The following is a 22585-nucleotide window of genomic DNA, read 5'->3' on the forward strand; positions in this document are numbered from 1 at the left end:
CGCAAGGTTTTGTGACTTACTGAACGAAACGTGAATTTTTGTGTTTCTGGCCGTGAAATTCCACATTTGCTTCTGGGGGACAAAGCAAAAGCAAACCTCACATATGTTTTATTACACTGCTTATAATTTCCCCCCGTGTTATGTTCCAGTCTCAGCCTCGCGCTTTCTCGCTTCTGTCCTGCTCTGTAGCACGGCTGCCCTGTTTGCTCAGCCGTGTTTTGAAGATGGAATGGGTTTTGAGCTTCATTTGTCCCTGTTTTTCCTGAATCGTGGATGGTTATGGTTATATACATTTCAAAGTTACTTTTATATGATACCTTCTATGTCCTTGCTTTTTCTTCACGCACATTTCTATGCTCAGGTAGCTCAGGCGATGTCGTGCGTTTGTTTTGCAGGGAAGGGGCATCTGAAGAAGCTTTTCCGAGGCTGCTCCGTTCCCTTGCGCCGTCCCTGCCCCCTGTACCGTCTGCTGCCCACGCGCCTTTGGGCAGCAGCGGGGCCACAGAGGGCTGGGCTGAAACAAGGAGGAGGAAAACTTGCCACAACCTCCTGCATCCCAGACTTGGCTCCGCACAGCCTTAAGAATGCTCTTTATTTTCTTCTGAGTGAGCTAAAGGCAGCTTCCAGAGGGATTTGTGGCCACGTTGGGACTCTTGCTCTGCTTTCGGGTGCCGTGTGACACCACGTGGTGTTGGCCTTCCCCACCGGTTGATCCTGTCCCCTTTGTGGTGTGTTCCAGGTCGGGGCGGATGGTTTGATGAAGCTGAGCGGCTCCGCGCTCAACAACGAGTTCTTCACTTCTGCTGCCCAGGGCTGGAAGGAGCGGTTGTCAGAAGGTAAAACTTCCCCAGGCAATGAAGCACAAGGCTAGAAGGTTTTCAGCTAGGGAGTGTTTTGGGGAATGTGTAAAGGATATTTGGTGGAGGAGCTGAAGCACTGGAGTGACGTGCTCGGTGAGGACAGCTGTAGTCAGTGCGGCCCCGAGAGCAAGAACTATCTCATCCCGAGGTCACAGAGGGGGCTGCAGGAAGGAGTTCTCTTTTGAACTTCACATGTGGAAAAATGAGCGAGTCTCTGGAAGAGACGAGAAAAGAAGGAAAAATGTGTTTAAAATCTTGTTGTGGTGACAGCAGAGCTGTGCTATTCTCCAGCTGTGGTAGCGAAGATCAGTAGAGAAGGTAAATTATATTCCTGGAGTAATGCGCTTTGTCGTCAGCGAAGTCGTCAAACCACAGCTGGCACGGTCAGTCCTTACAGCTGTAGCTTTTGTGTAACATCAGAACAGCCATTTACTAATCCACAGGACTCTGCACCTTCCACATTCGGTGGCATCTGGAACTTAGAGGTGCTTAATTACGTGATTTGATCAAATCACACCATCAGAAGCGACTCGCTTGTGGGCAGGGACTGTTTCCTCTACAGAACTCAACCGTACAGCCTCTCACCTGAGGTTTTATAGAGACTATAGCACCAACCATGACTCGTTTAAGAAGAAGGGAATATCATTTACTCACAGCCAGATGATTGACTCTTAAGAGGCTTTTCCATAGAAAATTCACCCAATTCTGTATGGACCTGCCTTGGCAGGGGGTGGGACTGGCTGGTCGTTAAGGTCCCTTCCCACCCAAAGCATTCCTTGGTTCTGTGAAACACGCTGCAGCTCAGGAGAGAGGCCGAAGTCCCACGGGCAGGGCTGCCGTGTCACAGGCTGCGGAGGGGACTTCTGTGGGATGGCACTCACACCTGCGAGTGGGAAGGCTCCTGTGGTTACCCTGATTCATTTTATCTGCAGCCTTCTTGGAAGATAACCTTTATTGCCTTCTGCAGGTGAGTTCACACCAGAAATGCAGCTAAGAATACGGCAAGAAATAGAGAAGGAAAAGAAGGTCGAGCTGTGGAAGGAGCATTTTTTCGAGAGCTACTATGGCCAGAGGTAAGACGTTCAGCCGTCTTTTTACTCCTGCACCTCCTGTCCAGACTGGTTCATCAGATCTTAGGGGTTCATGTTTGGGCTGAAAAAACGGATTTAATATTTCATTAGGAGGGATGGATGAAGTTAATCCTAAACCAGACGTCGCTCTGGGAATTACAGTCCCATCTTACTCATTTCTTTCACAAATAAGGATGGGTGAATAACCCAGGGAAGTAGCCCCAGCTCTTGGCTGGTGCAGAAAGGCAGCAGTGTCGGTTCTAAGCTGAGGGTGCGTCGGTGGCTCTGGCACTGGCCGTGTCCCTCTGGAAAAAACGATGGGACGCTCTCAGTGTCCCTTTCCACAAATGCCACCGTATGAGCTTACGTCAGATGGGAGCTGTGCAGGGTGGCTCATGTGCTGCAGATATGTCTGCGGTGGCTAATAAAGGGAATACTTACTGGTGGCCAAATTCATGGGGTTTGCAGCCTGGAAAATGTGTATCTGGGTAGATGGAACCCGTGTTCCCCGCGTCTCGGTTAGTTGGTGTAAACTTTGCTGGTAAGTTTTGTTTCATGTGGAAGTTCTACCAGTGCGGAAGGTTTTCAAAGATTGTGGTGAGAGACATTTCTTTAGGGTGTGTGTAGAGAATCCTCGCTGTTTTCGTAAGGATTGTAGGCTTTTTGCAAGAGTGTTTTACAAAATAAAAATGCTGTTTTCATTGACAGTTCTGGACTGAGTCCTGAAGAGTCCAAGAGACTGACAGCAAACACCAGCCCTGCCGAGACAGAGCCTGAAAGCGCAGCAGCCGAGCAGCCAAAATGCACGGCAGCCTCTGTGGCACCGCTCAGAGAGGAGGTGTCTTCTCCCCTGGAGTCCAAAGCACAAGCGGCCGCGGAAGCACCAGCGATGAAAAGAGGGGGAGAGGAGAGGAGAGAGGACACGCAGCCCAAAGCAGCCAGACCCGCGGAGGCCTCGGTTTCCCCGGGTGCAGTGAGACCCGTCGACCGCTCTCTGTCCGTCAAAGAGAGGGTCCTGGGAGAATCCAGTCCGGAGAAACCCCAAGCTGCCGTCACCCAAAAGCCTGAAGAAGCGAGGAAGCAGCCTGCGCCGAAGGGAGCGCTGGCCACAGAGACTGTCAGTGCCTCAGCTTTGGCCCCCAGCAAACCAAAGAGCCCCGAGGCAGGTGAAGTAGTCGCGGAGGTGAAAAGTCCGGTGATTGCTCCAGAACCACCGGAAAAGAAGCCCCCTGCAAGCGAAGAAATGGAAGTCAGCGTTGAAGCCCAGAAGAGGAAGTCGGAGAGTCGCGAAGAAGCTCTGACGGCTCCTGAGAAGAGGCCGCGCATGATGGAGAACTGCCAGCACCGCCCGGCGTTTCGGGGCCAGCCCCAGTCCTTTCCTGCCCCGGGGACCCCGGTGCCGCGGGTGCCCCCACTCAAGGTAAAGAGAAGTGAGGACACATCCCCATTTCCTGGGTCACTTCACCTGGTGGCTCTGTCCCTTCAGTTCTGGTTCCGTATGTAAATTGTGGCACCTGATTATTGCAGCGATGGAAATATTTGTTCCAAAAATGCAAAAGCTCAGCTGTCGGCCAGAGGGAATGCTGGCTGATCACCCTCCCTGCAGCGTAGGGTCTCCCGTACACAGGCGGGTGTTAAAAGAGCTTTTGGGCCAGAAGCTCAGAGAATTGTGCAAAAGCCCCAGAGAGAGCGTGAGAGGGAGCTCAGCGGTTCTCACTGGGAAGGGGAGAGCTGCGGGGGAGCTGTGAGACGGTAACAACAAAGCCGGTCGTAGCCCAGGAGCGCACAGGGCTCCGCAGAGGCGTGGGTACCCCCAGCAGTACCCTTGAAACGGGTAGAAAGGACTTCTGAATAAAGTATGGAACTTGAAATAAGGGCCGGTAGGTGTTGAGTTCTGGAACAGCCTTACGGGTGTTCCTGCAGGAGCTTGGCACGTTCTGAGTAACGGTGCTGGATGCTGTCGCCTGCGACTGCGAGGGCTGAGCTCCCGCTGTGAGTCCCTAAGATGGTGACAGACTCTGATGGGGAGCGCCAGGCATCAAAGGTGTACGTGTCTTTTATTATTTAGCTCAGGTGAGGGAGATAAGGGATTTCTCCACAGGCATTTCTCCAAAACTACAATTATTTCTCTAAGCCTACAGCTATAAGCGCAGAAGTTCCTAAAGACGTGGGTTTCCTCATTAGGAAATTAAGGAAGTGTGGGCTAGAGGAGGGGGCGGTGAGGTGGATTGAGAGCTGGCTGTGTGACAGGACTCAGAGGGTTGTAATTAATGGAGCAGGATCAAGTTGGAGGCCTGTAACCAGCGGTGTCCCCCAGGGGTCAATACTCGGCCCAGTCCTGTTCAACGTATTCATCAATGACCTGGGTGAGGGGACAGAGTGTATCCCCAGCAAGTTGGCTGATGGTACCAAACTGGGAGGGCTGGCCGACACTCCAGAGGGCTGTGCCGCCATCCAGCGTGACCTGGACAGGCTGGAGAGCTGGGCAGAGAAGAACCTCGAGGTTCAACAAGGGCAAATGTAGGGTCCTGCACCTTGGGAGGAAGAACCCCAGGCACCAGTATAGGTTAGGGATGGATCTTCTGGGAAGCACTGCTGAGGAGAAGGATCTGGGAGTCCTGGTGGATAGCAAACTATCCATGAGCCAGCGATGTGCCCTTGTTGCCAAGAGGGGCAATGGGATCCTGGGCTGCGTAGGGAAGAGTGTGGCCAGTAGAATCATAGAATCATAGAATCGTCCAGGTTGGAAAAGACCCTTGGGATCATTGAGTCCAACCATCTACCCTACACTACAAAGTTCTCCCCTATACCATATCCCCCAACACCACATCTAAACGGCTCTTAAACACATCCAGGGATGGTGACTCAACCCCCTCCCTGGGCAGCCTGTTCCAGTGTCTGACCACTCTTTCTGTGAAGTGGTAGGTGGAGGGAGGTCATTCTCCCCCTCTGCTCTGCACTGGTGAGGCCGTAACTGGAATACTGCGTCCAGTTCTGGGCTCCCCAGTTCAAGAGAGACAGGGAACTACTGGAGAGAGTCCAGCGTAGGGCAACTAAGATGATGGAGGGATTGGAGCATCTCCCTGATGAGGAAAGGCTCAAAGAGCTGGGGCTCTTTAGCCTGGAGAAGAGAAGGCTGAGGGGAGACCTTATCTATGTTTACAAGTACCTAAAGGGTGGGTTGAAGGAGGATGGAGCCGGACTCTTTTCAGTGGTTCCCAGTGACAGGACGAGGGGCAACGGGCACAAGCTGGAACACGGGAAGTTCCATTCAAATATGAGGAAGAACTTCTTTCCGGTGAGGGTGCCAGAGCCCTGGAACAGGCTGCCCAGGGAGGTCGTGGAGTCCCCTTCTCTGGAGATCTTCAAGCCCCGCCTGGATGCAGCCCTGAGTGATGTGCTCTGGGCAACCCTGCTCTAGCAGGGGAGTTGGACTGGATGATCTCTAGAGATCACTCCGACAATTCCGTGATTCCGTGAATGTCCCCGTATCTCAGCTGTGCTTTTCTCCCCCTCTGTTTCAGATTCCCGTTTCCAGGATCTCCCCGATGCCATTTCCCGCGGGCCAGGTCTCTCCCAGGGCGCGTTTCCCCGTCTCATTTCCCAGTCCGGGAAGAACAGGGGCCAGAACTTTGGCGGACATCAAGGCCAAAGCCCAGCAAGCCAAGGCTCAGAGGGCAGCCGCCGCCGCTGCCGCCGCCGCCGCCGCCGCCGCCTCGGCCGGGGGGGCCGTCCCGGGGCCGGGACCGGGGGGCGGCGGGGCCCCCCCGGGTGGCGGAGGAGAGAAGAGTAACGCAGCAGCCGGCGGAACCGACCGAACTGGAACCGGAGGAAATGCACTGGAACTGGCAGGAACTGGAAGCGGGGGAAGTTCGAGAAGGTTTCTTCCCCCTTGTCCGGGGACACAGACCCAAATGGAGACCCAGCCCCCGGGCCCGGCACCGCCTCACGGTCCTTCTGGAGCACAACTACAGCAGAATTCCACGCTGCCGCCCGGAGCTGCAGCCGGCAGCACGGGCACCGGCTCCCCGGCAGCGGTGTCGGCATTAGAGAAAACCACCAGGACAAACCAGAGCCCCCCCAGCCTGGCCGGGAGTCGGGTCTCGGGCTCCCCGTGCCCTGGCAGCGGTGACAAACGAGAGAAAGCACCTTCTGCTCCGGCAGGTCCCAGCCAGGCCTGTGGGACGCCGGCCCTCAGGGACGGAACCGGCTGCCTCACCGCGTCCCCAGCAGGCGCCAGCACAAACGGCACTAAGGTGGCACCTGCGGCCTCAGGAGGGACCAGCTCAGACATCTCTAAAAGCAAATCTCCTTCCCCTCCCACGTCTTCGCTGACGCCCGCGAGCTCAGAAGCCCAGGCTGGAGCTGGGGTCGCCTCTGTCCCACCCCCAAATGCCCCCCCAGCAGCGCCCGGCCTTAAAACTCACCCGGGTTCCAGCTCGAGCGGCGCCCTCCCGAAACCAAGCTCCAGCATTCCTGCCAACAACCCTTTGGTCACCCAGCTCCTCCAAGGCAAGAGCGTCCCCCTGGAGCAAATCCTGCCGAAGCCTCTCACCAAGGCGGAGGCGAGGCCGGTCCCGGTAGCCGCTCATGAAGAGAAAGGGGCAGCGTCCGGCGCTCCGAGCGCAGCCGGGAGCGGCGCCGGAGCCGAGGGCGGTGAAAGACAATCGAGTTTACCCCCGCAGCAGCTCGGGAAGGTCTTTTGCCAGAACAGGCCTCTCCCTCACATTCCAAGGACCTTTCCGCTCCCCTCGGGGAAGGACCCCGGTCCTGAGCAGCACCAGTGCCACGAGGCGCTCAGCAAAACAACCCAAGAGCAGATCCTTCAGACTCTCATCAAGAGGGTCCAGAGGCAGAATTTGTTGCCGGCCCTTCAGCCTTCGCAGCTGAGCCTCCCCCCCTCAGGTTTCCAGTTAGAAAACGGCTCCACCAGCCAGCGGTTTATGCTGGGTTTCATGGGCAGGAGGACCTCCAAGCCTGCGATGTCTGGGCATTACCTGCTCAACATCTCTACCTACGGCCGCGGCTCAGAGAGTTTGAGGAGAGGCTTCTCCTTGAACCCTGAAACCCGCTTGAGCAGCCCTGCTGACGCTCCCAAGGCGGAGCCTGGGGAAGGCGAGGAGACGGCCGGGCAGGGCAGCAGCAGCGACGAAGGGGACGCAGACGATGAGAGCACCGGTGACGAACGGGAGCGTGCGGGCGCGAAAGAGGAGCCCCAGGCTGCCCCGGCGTCTGCTCGCTGCGACAGAGACCAGGGGTCGCAGGGCGCCAGTCCCTCGGGTCGCAGCGCCCCGGCGGGCAGGGGGGTGAAGGCAGAGGCGGCGGGCGCCAAGGAGAACGTGCAGGCCTTCGACGGGTCTGCGTTGGCACGGGATTTTATCCAGGCGGCTCAAGAGCAAATGGCCCACGCCATGAGGGGGAAGATGCGCGGCAACCCGGAGCTTTTCGTCCCCCCTGTCCCCTCCTCGGACTCGGCGCAGCAGCAGCCTCCGCTGCTCGCTCCCCAACACCCGGCCAAGCTCCCGGGGAGCGCCGCGGCGCAGCTCATCGGGCCCAGTTACAGCGGGACAATTAACGTCTCCACCTCCCCGGACGTCAGCCAGGGGTCCCTGATGAGCGGGCTGTCGGAGTGCAATCAGTTGTCCAGTAGCATGGGGAACGTCATGTCCTTCTCCGTCACCGTCACCACCATTCCCACCAGCCAGGCCATGAGCTCCGGCAACCACGGCCAGACCATCCCCGTCCAGGCCTTCGCCGAAGACCACGGCCTGGAGGACTCTCCTTCCAAATGCTACTGCAGGTTGAAAGCCATGATCATGTGCAAGGGCTGCGGTGCCTTCTGCCATGACGACTGCATCGGCCCCTCTAAGCTCTGCGTCTCCTGCCTCGTGGTGCGGTAACCGGGGGGGGGTGGCGGGGGGAAGAGGATGGCTTCGTTGTGGGGTTTGCTTTGGGAAGTACAATGGGAAGAAACAGGAAATTTACTGCCTTGCACAAGAGACACGTTGCCCAATCAGGAATCCAGAGTAGAGTCCTTCTTTCATTAAAGAAAGAGCACCTTCTTGTACAGTGAGTCTAAGCTGAGCTCAACCACGGGAATTGTGACAAGAGTTTGCACTTAAGGAATTATGTAAATATGTCACATTATTTTGTTTAAAACTATTTTTTCAATCTTTTAGGAGATAGCGTTTGACTCGTGCTGCAGTTTCAGTAACCCCGGCCTGCCCTCCGGCGTGTTCCGCTGAGCTCTGCTCCGGGGGGGGAACCAACCCCCGGCAAAACCGTAGCCCGAGGTCGGTCTCCCCGTGGCAAAGGGGAGAGCCGGAGAATCAAAGAACGGAGAGGTTTGTGCTGAGCGACGGGAGCACCGAGGCAGGAATCCGTCCCTGCACGGGCTGGCCTCGGGGCTCTGGATTTCGGTGTGGGTTTTTTGGGAGCTGGAAGGCGTTGAGGCTGCCCCCGCCTGTCGGGTCGGGCCGTTCCCAGCGGCGTCCTGGGCTGTGCAATATTGGCTGGAGTTTCTGAGCTGCGTATCCTCTCCTCGTCAAGGAGGCACTTGCAGTAACCTTGTTTTAAGGCAAGTAGTGTCTTGATTTTGCTACTGGTAAATACTGAGACAGGCAACTCTACGAACCATAGGATCGGGGACTTTCAATCGCTGAACCCGCTCGGTGTCGGGGGGGGGGGGAACCCCGGGAAGCGGAGATCACCGGTACCTGCTGAACCGCCTCCTGTCTGGGCTGTCGGCACCCGCGGAAACCTGCTTGCTTTTTATGAGGCGTTTGAGGGGGGGGAAGCGCCGTCCCGCAGTCGGGAGCCATCGGCCGTGACCCCCCCGGGACGCGAGCGAGGTGTCTCGAGCGTCACCCTCCGTCCCGCTGTTTCCTAAGGAGCTTCTGCTGCGCTCGTTGGGGTCCCCGACAGTCAGACTTCCCATTGCTGGAGGTTTTGGACTTAGCTCAGTGTAGGGACAGGAAAACAAGTGTCTTGTTGGGCCTGAGGTGAGCCCGCTGGGGGGGGCTGTGTGGTTTTCGATACCAAATGCTGGGGTTCTGCGGGGCTGGGGAAGGGGCCGCGCACCCCCCGACCCCAGCCCGGGACACGGCCGGGGACCCTCAGCCTCCCTTTCAGCCTCCCAAATCCACCCCCTTGGATTAATAGAAACTAAAGCAGTTGCAGAACAGTACTGGGTTGTGAGGAGCTGCCGCCCGGCTGGCTAACGAAGCACCCGCCCAGCTGGCTAACGAAGCACCAGCCCGGCTGGCTAACGAAGCACCCCCCCGGCTGGCTAACAAAGCACCCGCCCGGCTGGCTAACGAAGCACCCCCCCGGCTGGCTAACGAAGCACAGGCCGAGCTGCGGGTATTGCAACGTCCCATCGGGGGTTCCTGGGGTGTTTCTCTACCAAAACCATGGGGTTCACTCGTCACCTCCGGTCCCGGGTTGTCGCTGGGGGTAGGGGAAGGGGGGGTGGGGGCCATCCCGCATCTCGGACAGGTAACAGAGCGTTGTCTCTTTTTGATGGAAAAGCACTGAATTCACTTTTAATCCAAAGGCCTTTTTAATCTGAAGCAATATTAACAAACTGGGGGGGACGGCTGCTCCGTGGGGGGGGGTCCTCAGCCTTTCTTCTTCTCTCCTTTCGCCTGCACCGACCCCGCTGCCCTCCCCCGGGGACCCGCCGGCTCTTGGGAAGGGTCAGAAATAACCTCCTGGGAAGCAGCGGGGGGTTCCAAAAGGTGATTTATTGGGGAATGACAGAGTTGCAGATTTCATCAAGGCGTTTCCTTCCCTGCCCGGCAGAGCGCGGACCCTCCGGAGCAGGATTCCTGGGGGGGTCTCAGGGGCTGCAGCGCATCTTGGTCTCCGTTCTGCTCATCCTAAATTTACTGGGGAGCGGCGGCCCCCACTTTCTGACGAAGCGTCGCTGCTCAGACACCCAGTACGAGAGGATTTAAGTGTTAGAAATGACTTCACATTTTTTAATCTAGAACCGAAATCTCAAAAAACCCACTCAAACCCCTCCACACAAATTCCCCCCGGTTTGTCCGTGGTGCTGCACAGGCGGTGGCGGTTGTAGCCCCAGAACCACCCTCGGCCTGTGCCTTCCCTGCTCGGTGTGTGCGGAGGGACGGGGCTTGGCTTTTGGTTTCTCCCGTTAGAAGCCGACACGGGAACGGGGGGAATCCTCTCCCGCCCCGGGCCGACGGGTCCGTCAGCCCCGGCCGGGCAGCAGCCCCCAGCTCCCGCTGAGAGAGGGGTTTCTGCCGGTGTTCAGCTCGGGGGGCGCAGCGTGACGGGGGTGGAGGGTGGGTGCCCCGAGGGGCCGGGCTGGGAGCAGGGTCTGTCCGCTCCGGGGTAGCTCCAGCCTTGTGTCTGGACGTGGAGAAGCTCCAGCAGCGTCGTGATCCTCAGGTCCACGCGTTGGTTCCCGGCTGCGACACATCCCCAGGGTCATCCGGTTTAGAGACTGTTGGTAGTTACAAAATCAACCGAAAAAACCCATTCTCGCCCCAGATACGAGCGAAGGGGTTTTCTGGGCGTAGCGGGGTCCATTCCGTTCGTGCCCCGGCTTTTATCGGCGTGGTTTTCCGAGGCTGAGGATGAGAAGGTGGGGAGGGAGCAGCCGGCCGAGATCTTGCTCTGATGGCGGTTGTGCCCGGGGAGGGCTGTTCCGTGGCTCCTCTCGGCGCTTCCCAGCCCAGTCCCTGCCCTGGCTGAGGGTCCACCTTGTTCCTCCCGTGGGATTTCCCACGCGGCCCCTGTGGTGGGTGGGTTCGGTTTCCCGTCCCGCAGACGCCTCTTGGGAGCCCTCTCTGGAAGGCGAGAAGCCGCCGCCGGTGCGTGGTCCTGCAGGAAAGGCTCGGTGTCACCATCCCGGGGTGGGACCTGTGGCCACCACGAGGGTCTCGGTGGCTCCAGACCCGCGTGGGACGGGGTGGGCGTCTTGCGGGGTGACCTGGAAGTTTACAACTCCCTTCAGTGCCTTAGGGATATTTTAATGGATCAGCACTTTTCTCGGGCTACTTTCATTCTCTTTTCTTTTTAAGGAAATCACTTCTTTTTAACTGCCCGTCGGTGACTGCAGCGTGTGCGACGTGTGCGACGGGGCGCAGCTCGGTGGGGGAGCCTCCTCAGGGCCGCGAGAGGGCATTGAGTCGTTAGGGCATGATTAGATGCAACGGGGCTGGGTGTAATTACCACGTCCAGGTCGACATAAAGCCTTGGAAGCTTCGCCTGTTTTCCATTGTGGAATAACGCATTCCAGGGGGGGGGGGATCCTGCAGCCCGGGGGAGGAGTGTCTGCTCTCCCACCGCCCGACCTTCCCGCTGCTCCTCCAGCGGGACCAGGAACCTGCCTTCGCACTGGATTTACGGATCAGAGGGCCGTGGGGACGCAGCTGAAGGCATTACATTTGGGTTCCCCGGGCACGAAGTGCACGGCGCTGCAGCAGATGCTGTCCTAAAAACACGGGAGGTGAATCGCTGGGAAAGCCTCCGCCGGCCTGGGGCTGTGGCACCAGCAGCTCCAGTAGGAAAAGTTCCTGGGGTTTAAATTCCCCCTTTTGGGCCGTCCCCGAGTCCTGCAGCGCCGGGACGGGAGGCGCAGAGGGATGGATGGGGTGTAACCTCCCGGCGCAGCCCCCGGGGGGGGGGGGGTTTGGGGCAGGGGGAGCAGCTCTGCAGGAGTTTGGGGGCCCGGGGGGGTCGGGGGCCCGGGGAAAGGGGTTTGGTGGGAAATTGTAATGTCCCTCCTTAGATCAGAAGGAAAGACCAAGATGTTCAGCGGCTCCGCTGGCCCCAGGAGCGTGTCCTGGTCGTGGTGATGAGAAACAGCTGATGGTGGGGTCATTAAGAGCTGGGTCTGAGGGGTGTCCTTCAGCTGCTGGACCCTCCGGGGCCCGGTCCCTGCCCACAGCAGGAGACTGGAGCTGGACTCGGGCTTCTCTGCTCCGGGGGGAGGTGTCTGTCTGACCCCTCATTGAAACCACTTGGCCATGGGTGGCCACCAGAAGGCTGAGGAGAACCAGCCCTGCCCAGGTGTCCTCCCACCGTCTCTGGCGGTGGCCACCCTTCAGCATGGAACAGCCGTACCAACGTGGCCGTGGGGCGATTGGTGGTGGCCACACGTGGCCAGTGGTGGGGCTGGAGGCAGAAGCCACCACTGCTCTGGTGGCCTGGTCTTACTGGAGAAGAACTGGGTTGGGGTGTTCTCCAGGGAAGTGCCTGGAAGGTCAGGAGCTTCCTTCACTGGAACCGTCTCACCGGGGGCACTGGGAGCACTGGGGACATGGTTGTGTTTCTCCTGGGAGCTCTTTGGAAGCCACCACCGGCCCTGGTGTCACCTCCGTGGCTCTGTTGGCTGTGGAGGAGGGTACTTGGGCTGGGCTGGTTGGACCTTCCATAATCCCACGTCTGGAATTAGAGGTGGCTGCTGCAGCGGTGGGAGGGAAGGATGGGGTGTGCACACTGAATTACCGGGCAATTAGCAGGGATTAATTACTGGGGGGGGTGCGGGGGGGGGGAGAGGAAAGCGTTCCCGGGCCATTGCTACTCCGGCACCCGCTGCCCCGGGACGAGGGGCTCCCGGGGAGGCGGCTCCAGCCTTTGCTGGGATCACGGAATCCAGAACTTTCTTTGTTACCTGGGTTGGTTTTTTTAATGCTATACATTTGATATAACAGGAGATCCATTTTAAGAGCTTACAGTAATATATTTTAAGTAATATATATTTTAGTATCTGTTAAAAAAAAAAAAAAAAAACCAATAAATAAAAAAAGAAAGGCAGAGGCTGATTCGTGGGGCGGGTGAGCGGGGCAGGGAGCGTGCGGCTCCTCGGCGAGGCCAGGGGGAGCGCCAGGGGAACTGAGGAGACTCAGCTTTTTTTTTCCACTAAACGCAATAAAAATGGGAATTCTTACAAAAGAAGAACTCCAGTGCTGTTTACCACGGGCGGGTTGGAGGATACTAAACCTTTGTCTGTCTTTTGCCTTTTTAAAAGGGACTTAAATTGGCCTAGAGGGTATGTACAGAGAAATCGAGTTGACACCATTTAAAAATGTATTTTTACACAAATAATATAGAAAAAAAAAAAATCATATTTTACATAAGAATTTTAAAAAATATGTGTGTATATATATATATACTGTATGTACTTCCTATATTCTTTATTTTACATTTTCAATGTATTAAAAAAAAAAAAAAAAGAAAAAGTATTTGAGCTGGTTGGATTTGAGCATGTGATAATGTTTAAAAAAAAAAAAAGGAAAAATAAAAAAAAAAAGAGGGGGAGAGGACGGGGGTGCCTGAAACTGCCCAACGCTCCGGAACCGCCGGTCCCGGCGGTTCCGGAGCGTTGGGCAGTTTCAGGCACAACAGAGAGAACGTTCTCAGCCCCGCGTCCCCCTTTGTGTTTCCGTTAATAATTCGTCTTATTTTTCGGGTCTCTCCCACCGGCGACGCTGCCGTTGGAGCCGGAGAGATCCCCCCCCTCCCCCTCCACCCGGCTGGTGCGGAAGCGCCCGGGTTTCGCCGCGCCGCTGACGTTTTGAGAAATGGCTGGAGTTTTAGCGCGAGCGCCTCGGGGGGAAGTCGGACCCCGCACCAAAAGCCCCGGGATTGCAAGGAAACACGAGCGAGGCAGATTTTATTTATTTTATTTTTTTTTTGAATTTGTAGGAATTTGGGTGAAAATCTCGCTGTAGAGGGCGATAGGTCTTTGCAGCTGTTGGATACGGGGCGAGTTCTCGTCGGGAATGGGGCAGGAGGCGCTCCTGGAGCGGTCTGTGTGACGCTGTGGGGCGGCCGTGGGGCCGGTTGGGCGGCAGCGGGGTGTGGGTCGGGGGACGAACCCCAGATACGGGGCGCTGCGTGTCCCAGAATAAACAGCAAATGCCGCTTGTTCTGTCTCTGAAGGAGGAGGGGACCCGCAGCCCCCGTCACTGCTGGCCCCGGTCTTCGCAGAGATGGAGATACAGGTATTTGTATGTAGATAGAAAGAATACAAATCTCTGCTGGGAGAAAGGCGGCCGTGGCCCCGCGGCACAGGGGGGGACGCTGTCCTCGCCCCAGCCCCTCTTGGTGATGCCCGTTTGGGCTCAGATTAACCTCCGACGACATTTACACAATTGTACTTACTCCAGGAGCAAACTCCTCCGACAAATTGGAGGAGTTCACGGCAGTTCTCTGTCAGTCGGAGGAGTTCATGGCATTTCTGTGTCAGTTGGAGGAGTTAACAGCAATTCTCTGTCAGTTGGAGGAGTTAGAGCAATTCTCTGTCAGTCGGAGGAGTTAACAGCAATTCTCTGTCAGTCGGAGGAGTTACAGCAATTCTCTGTCAGTCGGAGGAGTTAAGAGCAATTCTCTGTCAGTCAGAGGAGTTACAGCAATTCTCTGTCAGTCGGAGGAGTTACAGCAATTCTCTGTCAGTCGGAGGAGTTACAGCAATTCTCTGTCAGTCGGAGGAGTTACAGCAATTCTCTGTCGCTGGGACTCGCAGGGAAGGAAACTGGGCGTGGGGAGAGCAGCAGCGTTACAGAGTCGGGTCTCAAAAGTCCAACTCTACAAAACGAGGCGGGAAACTGGTATTTTTCTCCCCCCGGCTACGACTATTATTGGAATCTCTGGAAACAGCAAGACCAAGCACCAAGGCCGTGTCAGAACTGGCCGTGGCCGCGCTGGGGGGGTCTCCCTATAAGCAGTTGCACTATAAGGAAGTCCCGCAGTCGGGGGGTGTATGTACAGGCTGTGGGGGGTGTGCGGGGGGGTGTGCGGGTGTGCACACGGCTGTATTTTAGCTACCTGTACGCAAAGACCAGCGTCGTCTGGGGCCTCTGGTGAGGTCACACCCTGCAGAGTCACCGCGGGGCCGAGAGGGAATTACAGCTTTTCTCTCCGTTTTCCTGTTTCGGCTGCAGGGGTGGGACAGGACGGGAACTGCCACGTGTGCTGAGCTGCTGCACTGTTTGATTAATGAACATTCCTAATTCCCCTGGTTCTGCCGCACTTCCCCCCCTCCCTCTCCTGACTCAGCACAAACCAGTTGCCCTCCTGTCCCTGCATCAGAGGCTTTATGCTGGGGAAACTGGGCCAAGAGTTGGATTTTCGGAGTCCTCTGGGCCCAGGGCAGCCAGTCCGGGTGTCACCTGGAATCTCGGGGACGGAGGGGGTCAGTTACAGGTTTTTACCTGGTGCCTGGAGGTGCAGGGGGTGCCCCCGAACAGCCCATCTCCGGCGCCTTCTCCCGTGCGACTGGGAGCCGTGGCCCTGGCACGGCCCGGCTGCAAAGGCGAACTTAAATAAGAAACGTGGCGAGGGTTGTGGGGAAAAACAGCAATTGTAGGTCAGCGCGGTGACATCTGCGCGGTGACAGCCGGGCCCGTCCCAGCAGCGGAGCTCTGTCACGCCAGGGACAGCCGTCACGCCACACTCTGCATTTTGGCAAGGGTTGTTTTCTCAAGGTTTTCCCTCCTTTTGCCGTGTAGGATTCCAGCCGAGGCTCTCGGCAGCCTCAGGGAGCGCTGAGCCAGGCAGGCTCCCACCCCTCCCTGGGAGGTAGCCCTCGGGCAACCAGAGCCTGCCCCGTGGCTTGTGTCTTACTGCGGAGTCTGTCCCTCTCCCTCTCTCTTCTTTTTGCCGTGTAAAACTACCTGCTTTATAAATGAATGTAAAATACAGTAGTTCTTCAGCACATGGACAAACGTGTATTTTATCTTAATGTTTCATTTTATGTTAAATAAAAGGCATATGATTTGCTGGTCGGTGGTGCGGCTCCTGTTTCTCAATGACACTGACGTTTTTTCTTTCAAGGGACCCAGATAAATTATAGGGAGCTACATTTTTCTGGCTTTATAAGCTGTGGACATCTCTACTTTTTTTTTTTTTTTTTGATATATTTTAAAGGGAGAACTTTGGTTTAATGGTAAGCCTTAATAACAAACACCGAATGCACTTACCAGCTCCGGTAGAGGCAGCAGGAGCGAGGGGCCTGGGGCGCGCAGGAGCCGGGGATTCCCCTCACTGAATCCATTAAAAGTGTCACCGATCCCCGTTCCGCCTGTGGAAAGGTGCTGGGACGGGGCTGGGAACCTGCAGGTGACAATAAGCGCATCGGAAGTGTCAAGAGTGAACGGAAAACGGAGAAGGAAGGATCTGGGAAGAAATTCCTGTCTCTCAGAGCACAGAGACATCAAGAGTCCAGCCCAGTCCACAGCTGTTAGCACAACCCCCACGTTGTACCCGCTGGTGCAGCGAGCGAGCACAAAACGCTGGACTGAGGAGGAAATGCCGTCAGTGGGGTGGGAGGCTCAGGCGGTTCGGATGTGGAGACCAGCTGAAGAGAGGGCGATAAAGGCGACAGAAAGCACCCCCACCTCTCCAAAGGTACGTGCAGACTAATCCCGAGCATTGCGCTGACAAACTGTGTTCTGGTCAGATAAAATAAGGTTATTTCTTCAGTAATAAAAATGATAAAAGAGACTGATGGGTGGGAAACGGGTAATAAAACGTGAGAAGATGAGGATAGAGTAGCTATAAAGTAAAAACTGGTTCAAAGGTGCGTAACACACGGGGGGAGATGGGTTCGGCTGGAGAATTCTGCTGAGGGTGTCGCGAGGATCAGGCTGGACGTGAAGCTTTTCAAGATTTCCATCAGTGAGCCCAGCACCAAAATTCATGGCTATCCCAGGAAAACGAACTGGGATATCTGTGCCCACAGACACACCCCGACACCCGAGACTCGCGAGCTGGTAAGGGAAATCCAGCAGCGCACGCTGGTGTCACGGGGGACAAATACCACAAGCTGCTGCTGGAGGAGCGGGCACACGGTGAGTGGAAGGAGAATGAGAAGGCGCTGGATGCATTAATTAATCACACCCTGTGATTAGACGCTGCCGGTGGGATTTAGCTGTGGGAAGTCTGGCCCGTGCAGCGCCAGGAGCGGTGACACGGGGGTGAAGCGCTCGAGGCAGGAGGATGCTCCATGGGGTCTCACTGACCCGTGGGACAGAGAAACAATTCAGGCTGGAACAAATGCCCTGAAAGAGCTCTAAATAATAATAGTTATTATTATTACTATTTTTATTATTACTATTTTAAAAAAATAAGGGAGAGGCTCCAACATGGTAAGAAGCCCAAAAGTATAAGTTAAACCCCAAAAGGTAAAAGGCTCTCTGTCACCAAGGTAAACATTAACGGGGGAGAACAGCTACGGAACACCGGGACGAGAACGGACGAACTACCAGGAGCAGTGAAAAGCCAAACCTGACGCTGAGGCCGAGGGCACGGGCGTCAAAAGAATCCATAAATGGTGAAAGATCCGGAGCAAAACCCTGCTGTACAAATAGAAATGAATTAAAATCAAGGTCTCAGTAAAATCTAAAGCACTGAAAGCCACCAGCAGGGAAGGGGCACGTTTAGGATTTAACACCTAACACCCACACGAATGAAGAGGTGAGAGGAGAGAACTAGAAGAACGAAGAAAAGGCAAACTAGAGAGAACGGGGACTGGACAGAAGAGGCAAGTTCTGGTTTGTGCTTCATACACCATTTACTGGAAGCACCAGAGCAAAGAGTCTTCCTGTTACCTCCCGTGTCACTCAGGAATCCCGGCGAAAAGGTAGGCTGGGACCTACGCAAACAGTGTAGAGAAACTTCTTTTTCAATTTAAAAAGTCATACTAAAAGTGCTTTTTTTCTTTCCTTAGAGCTGGTAATCAGCCGTCATTTCTAAGGTTAATAGGGCACGGTGTGAAATAATGAAAAGTGAGCCAGGGTTCAAAGAGGAGCTTCAGCTTCCAGCTGGAGAAATGAAGTAAGAATGATGAAAGGAACGCAGAAAGTCTGAACTACTGGAGCGCAGCAGCACGGAAGGACGTCACACAGGTGAGCCCGGGCTGGGGCAAACTGTTCCCAGACTGGGTGTGTAGGGACAGGAAAAGCCCGTGGAAGGAGACAGGGTTGGTGGGCAGGTACCACCGCAGGAGCCGAGCCAGCGGAGCAGCCCGTAATCCCGTCTCACCGCTGGCATTTCAGCAGGGCTACAGCCGTTCCTAGCGTTCTGGGCAGTATGGCTATTTTTAAAGAGAGAATAAAGAAAAACAAACCTGTGAAAAGGTTGGTTTAAGCCATCTGAAGGAAAAATTAAACTCTGCACTATCAAATCTGTGCACGACAGAAAAATGCTGCAGAGCTCCTTACCCGCAGAGGCTACAAAACCCACAGATGAGCTCAAAAGTAGCCGTCAGGAAGTTTAATTTTTAGAATTTTTGACATAACTAACTATAAATAAGCAACTGTAACGAGTACTAGCACATTGAAGCGTAAGAGCAGTGCTCAGCTCTGCGCAGCCGCAGCCCGGAACAGGGAATTCAGAGCAACAGGGGCCACGACAGCTTCTTGGTGACACCGGGGAACAGAGAACCTGCTGTTGGCAGAAATGACACCAAATGCGGGTAGATCCTATTGCTCTTCATGAAAAAAAAAACAAAACAAAACAAAGAAACAAACCCCAAGAGGAAATAAAATAACCACCGGAGCTAAAGAAACACCGGCACAGGACTGGAGTGCTCTGAAATTTGAATGGAAGTTGGAAAGTGGCTTCTGTCTGCACAAAAGCGGGAGTTTGGAGCCTCTCCTGATAGAGGGGCAGGTGGAAAATCCAACAGATTTTAAACCTTAGGAATCCATGAAGCGAATTACAGCCACGGTGCTAGTGACACCAGGGAGCTGCTCCTGGTGATCCAGGAGACTGGTTCCAGCTCCGTGTGTGTAACCATTAACCGAACTCAGTGCCCTGTGTCACACTTGGCGAGGTCAGGTAAAGGCGAGGGCCCGGCTCTGCCTCCCAGTCACCCCTCGCCAACATCTTTCTTCACCACGGGTTTCACCACCAGTTTAACAGAAAGGCACCCGGCAGCCAACGACTGGGCCGAAACCAAGCATCTGCTGAAGGTCTTGAACTCCCTGGTTATCTCCTGAAACCTCTTACCTCTGGTTTCAAGACATGAGAAGCTGCAAATGAATTTTAAGCAAATTTGGCCACATTTTGCCACGAAAGCAACAATTGCAAAAGGGGAAGGACACAAAAGATTGTGCCACTGTCTCTCCCCTCTCCACCCCCACATTTTTTTCTCTGTTTTGCGCAATTTATCCTTGAGGAAACGTTTGCCCTCGGAATGACTCTGGTTTGCGTTTGCTGCCTCAGCAGGAGCTGAGATTTCCCTGCCGACACCTCGCAGGGTCGGGGTGGGCAGCTCCTACCGCCGCCCTCCTCTTCTCTCACTGTGGTTCTTTGAGACAGAAGCCTCAATACTCTCGTGCTGGCGAGAGAAACCACACGGAAGACAACCACAGCCTACGGAAAATACTTCTTTTCACTTCAGAATAATGGAAAAAGTAAGCTATTTACATTGCTGTGCAACTTCTGCTATTACTGACCTGGCAAATCCTTTACCCTTTCTCCAGATAAAGCTTAAACAATGGGTTTTTTTCCGTTTTCACTTCTTCTTCACCTCCACTAAACTCAGCATAGCCCTCTCCCATCACACCTTCGGAAAACCTTCCCCTGCACTGCCTGAAGCTGGCCCAGACCATGCCTTCTTGAATTGGACGTGTGGGGAAATGGAGTGGAATGGTCCTAATAGGCATTTTGGTTTTAAAATCCCATTTAGCGCTGGAAATTTAGTAATGGGAAATAGAATGAACACATGATATTCTGCTGGAGGTCTCTGAATACATACAGAGGAGTATTGTTTGTGAGTACGGCCAAGTGGTTCTTTCAGGAGCGCAGTGTGAGGGTGGCACGGACTGGGGTGCGGTATCTCGGTTGGGTTTTTCCCCTGGGAATGGCTTGGAGAGGCTGTGACCGAGGATGGAGCAATACTGGGCTCGTTGGCATCTCGGAAGCAACTGTTCTGCACAGCCAGGAGGGAATGGAAAGAGTGTTGTGCAGACCACATCCATCAATCCCCCCTCCCGGGCAGCGACTCTGGTTTGGGGCACAGCCCGGGCCTGGTTTGCCCTTTGTCGAGGCCGGGGTCCAAGCCCAGGGAGGGAGTACACCCTGGAGTACACCCTGGAGTGACTGCAGTGTCCTCTTGACACCCAGCACTGCAGGAGGGAAGAGAAGAGCCTGCTCTGCCTCCCCCGGGAGCTGGTGCCCGCTCGGGAGGACGGAGGGAGGCAGTGCCAGGCCATTCCCAGATATGGCTTGAAAGATCACGGTGATGGGGGAATGTCCCTAAGGTCTGGGCAGAAGCAAAGGTACCTTCTCTCATCAGGAAGGGCGAGGCAGATCCAGCCTTACCTCACTCCCTGGGGAAGTGATGTAGGAAGGAGGTCAGGAAATCATTCTGAAACATAAGGACAAGAAGGTGATGAGCAGCACTCAGTGAAGACAAAATCATGCCTGACCAACCCTATAGCCTCCTGCGGTGCCATGCCCAACCTGGCAGCCATCTGTGACGAGGGAAGAGCAGCGGATGTTCACCTGGACTTCAGCACAGCTTTTCAAACCCTCTCCCATAACATACGCACAGAGAAACTGGCAACGTACAACCTGAGGGGACAGTGAGGTGGGCTGAATGCTGGCTGGACTGCCAGGCTCAGTGGCACCAAGTCCAGCTGGAGGCCAGTCACTAGTGGTGCTCCCTGGCCTTTGGTGCCGAGTCCAGACATTTAACACCTTCCTTAACGATCTAGATGATGGGACAGTGAACAACCTCAGCAAGTCTGCAGAGGACACAAAACTGGGAGGAATGGCTGATCCTCCAGGTGATTGTGTTGCCGTTTAGAGGCGCCTCAACAGGCTGGAAAAACGGGCACAGAAGAATCTCATCAAGTTCAAAGGGAAATGGCCGGTCCTGCACTGGGGAGGAACAACCCCCTGCACCAGTAGGGGCTGGTGGAACAACGGGCTGGAAGACAACTTGCCAGCAAAGATTTAGCAGAAAAGATCACCAGCAGGTGGAGGGAGGGGATCCTTCTCCTCTCTCAGCACTGGTGAGACCACCACTGGCATAATGTGCTCAGCTCTGGGCCCCCCAGTACAAGACAGGGACTTACTGGTGTCAGCCCAGTGAAAAGCCGCAAAGGTAATTAAGGCATTGTCATAGAAGGGGTGGTTACGATCTGATCGCTGTGCTGCACACCCTGCAGAAAGCCTCAGGTAAGCCATTCCATACCCAGTGAAATGGGCAACTCCGTTTCGACCAGTGTGTGAAACCTGCCCGAGGGCTACGAGACCGTGTGGCACGGAATGGGGACATGGCCACAGGACCAAAACCTGTCTGACTGCGGTGATTGTATCCAAACTGCTTCCAGGAATGGCTCCTGTCCCAGGCAAGGTGCCCAGGATTGCCCGGAGGATGTTTGGGAGAACAGTACTTGGGCTGGAGCTTACATATACACACTAAAATACACTGGTTGCTTAACTGCTGCAGCAGCTAAACAGTACCATCAAATTCCAGTGCCGATGCCTACATCCTGCTGGTACCTCATTTACGAGCGCAGACACAGCCAGCAGCAGCAGCCCTCCACATCACCTCTGCCCAGTCTGGTCCCACTGCTGCTAGTGGGCCTGACTCCAGGATTCGGGGAAAAAAACCCATCTACTATCACTTGCACGTATATGGCTCAGAACAAACACTAGCGCTGCAGGAGCTAGAACGTCCAAGCAGCGCTTTTTCTCTCTTGTTTTCCTGTTCCCTCACGACAGCGTATCTCACTCCCACACACGCGAAATGTTAGTAGTCCCTCCTCTCCACACACAGCCTAAGAATCCTGTTCCCTTCCCACAGGCCCAGAACACATCTTGCAGGGGGAACCGTGGCATTTCCCCAGAGGGAGGCTGCATGCACAGCCGGGAAGCAGATACCCGTCCTGTCCAGTCTTCCTCAGAGAACACTCACGGACTCATCATCGCTGCCACTGTTTGTACGCCAATGGGTTGCCAGCGAGCCAAGCTGTAACACAGCTGATTGCCATGCAACGGCGTTACCCAGCCAGACACAGATGGTCAAAGAATGGAGCAGGGGACATTGGCATTTGAAAAACTCGCTGTTCCTCTGGCGGGGGAAGCTGTGAGACACAGCAGGGTGCTCTTAGAAGACTCCCCTGGTGCACAAGTGACACATCCTTGAAGTGCACAGTGCCCTGCTGGCCACGCTGCTGGGGATGCAGCCCAGGGTGCGGGGGGCTTGCTGGGCTGCCAGCGCACATTGCCAGCCCATGGCCAGCTTTCCTGCCCCCGCCCCCCCCAAGCCCTTCTGGGCAGGGCTGCTTCCCATCCCTCCATCCCCAGCCTGGGCTGGGACTGGGGGCTGCCCCCACCCCGGGGCAGGACTCTGCGCTTGGCCTGGTTGGACCTCACGAGGGTCACACAGGCCCACCTCTCAAGCCTGTCCAGGTCCCTCTGGATGGCACCCCTTCCCTCCAGCGTGTCCAATGTATACGTGCACCACACTGTGCTTTTTGGGGTCACAGTAACCCCACGGAGCGCTCCACCAGAGCCCTCCCGTGCCGGGCCTCCCCCTGTCCCACCAACAGGTCGCCCTCAGGCCCAGAGCAGCGTCTCCGCAGGTACCTCCAGACGTTTAAATGGCTTTAAGAAGCCGCCTCCCCACTCCACACAGCTCTAGCGGCACCGGAGCCAGACGCG

General features: G+C 55.6%; 1 protein-coding gene across 1 annotated transcript in view; it reads left to right on the top strand.

Annotated features, from left to right (window-relative positions):
* ASXL2 (ASXL transcriptional regulator 2) overlaps positions 1 to 7830 on the top strand; it is a 76302-nt gene extending 68472 nt beyond the window's left edge. The window contains exons 9-12 of the mRNA XM_074153968.1: positions 740 to 836; positions 1828 to 1933; positions 2639 to 3350; positions 5455 to 7830. Of these exons, the coding sequence (XP_074010069.1) occupies positions 740 to 836; positions 1828 to 1933; positions 2639 to 3350; positions 5455 to 7830 (3291 nt within the window). The remainder of the gene's footprint in view (positions 1 to 739; positions 837 to 1827; positions 1934 to 2638; positions 3351 to 5454) is intronic.
* Positions 7831 to 22585: the final 14755 nt, after the last annotated feature.

The sequence above is a fragment of the Numenius arquata genome, chromosome 9 (genome assembly GCF_964106895.1).
Source record: "Numenius arquata chromosome 9, bNumArq3.hap1.1, whole genome shotgun sequence".
Taxonomy (NCBI): domain Eukaryota; kingdom Metazoa; phylum Chordata; class Aves; order Charadriiformes; family Scolopacidae; genus Numenius; species Numenius arquata.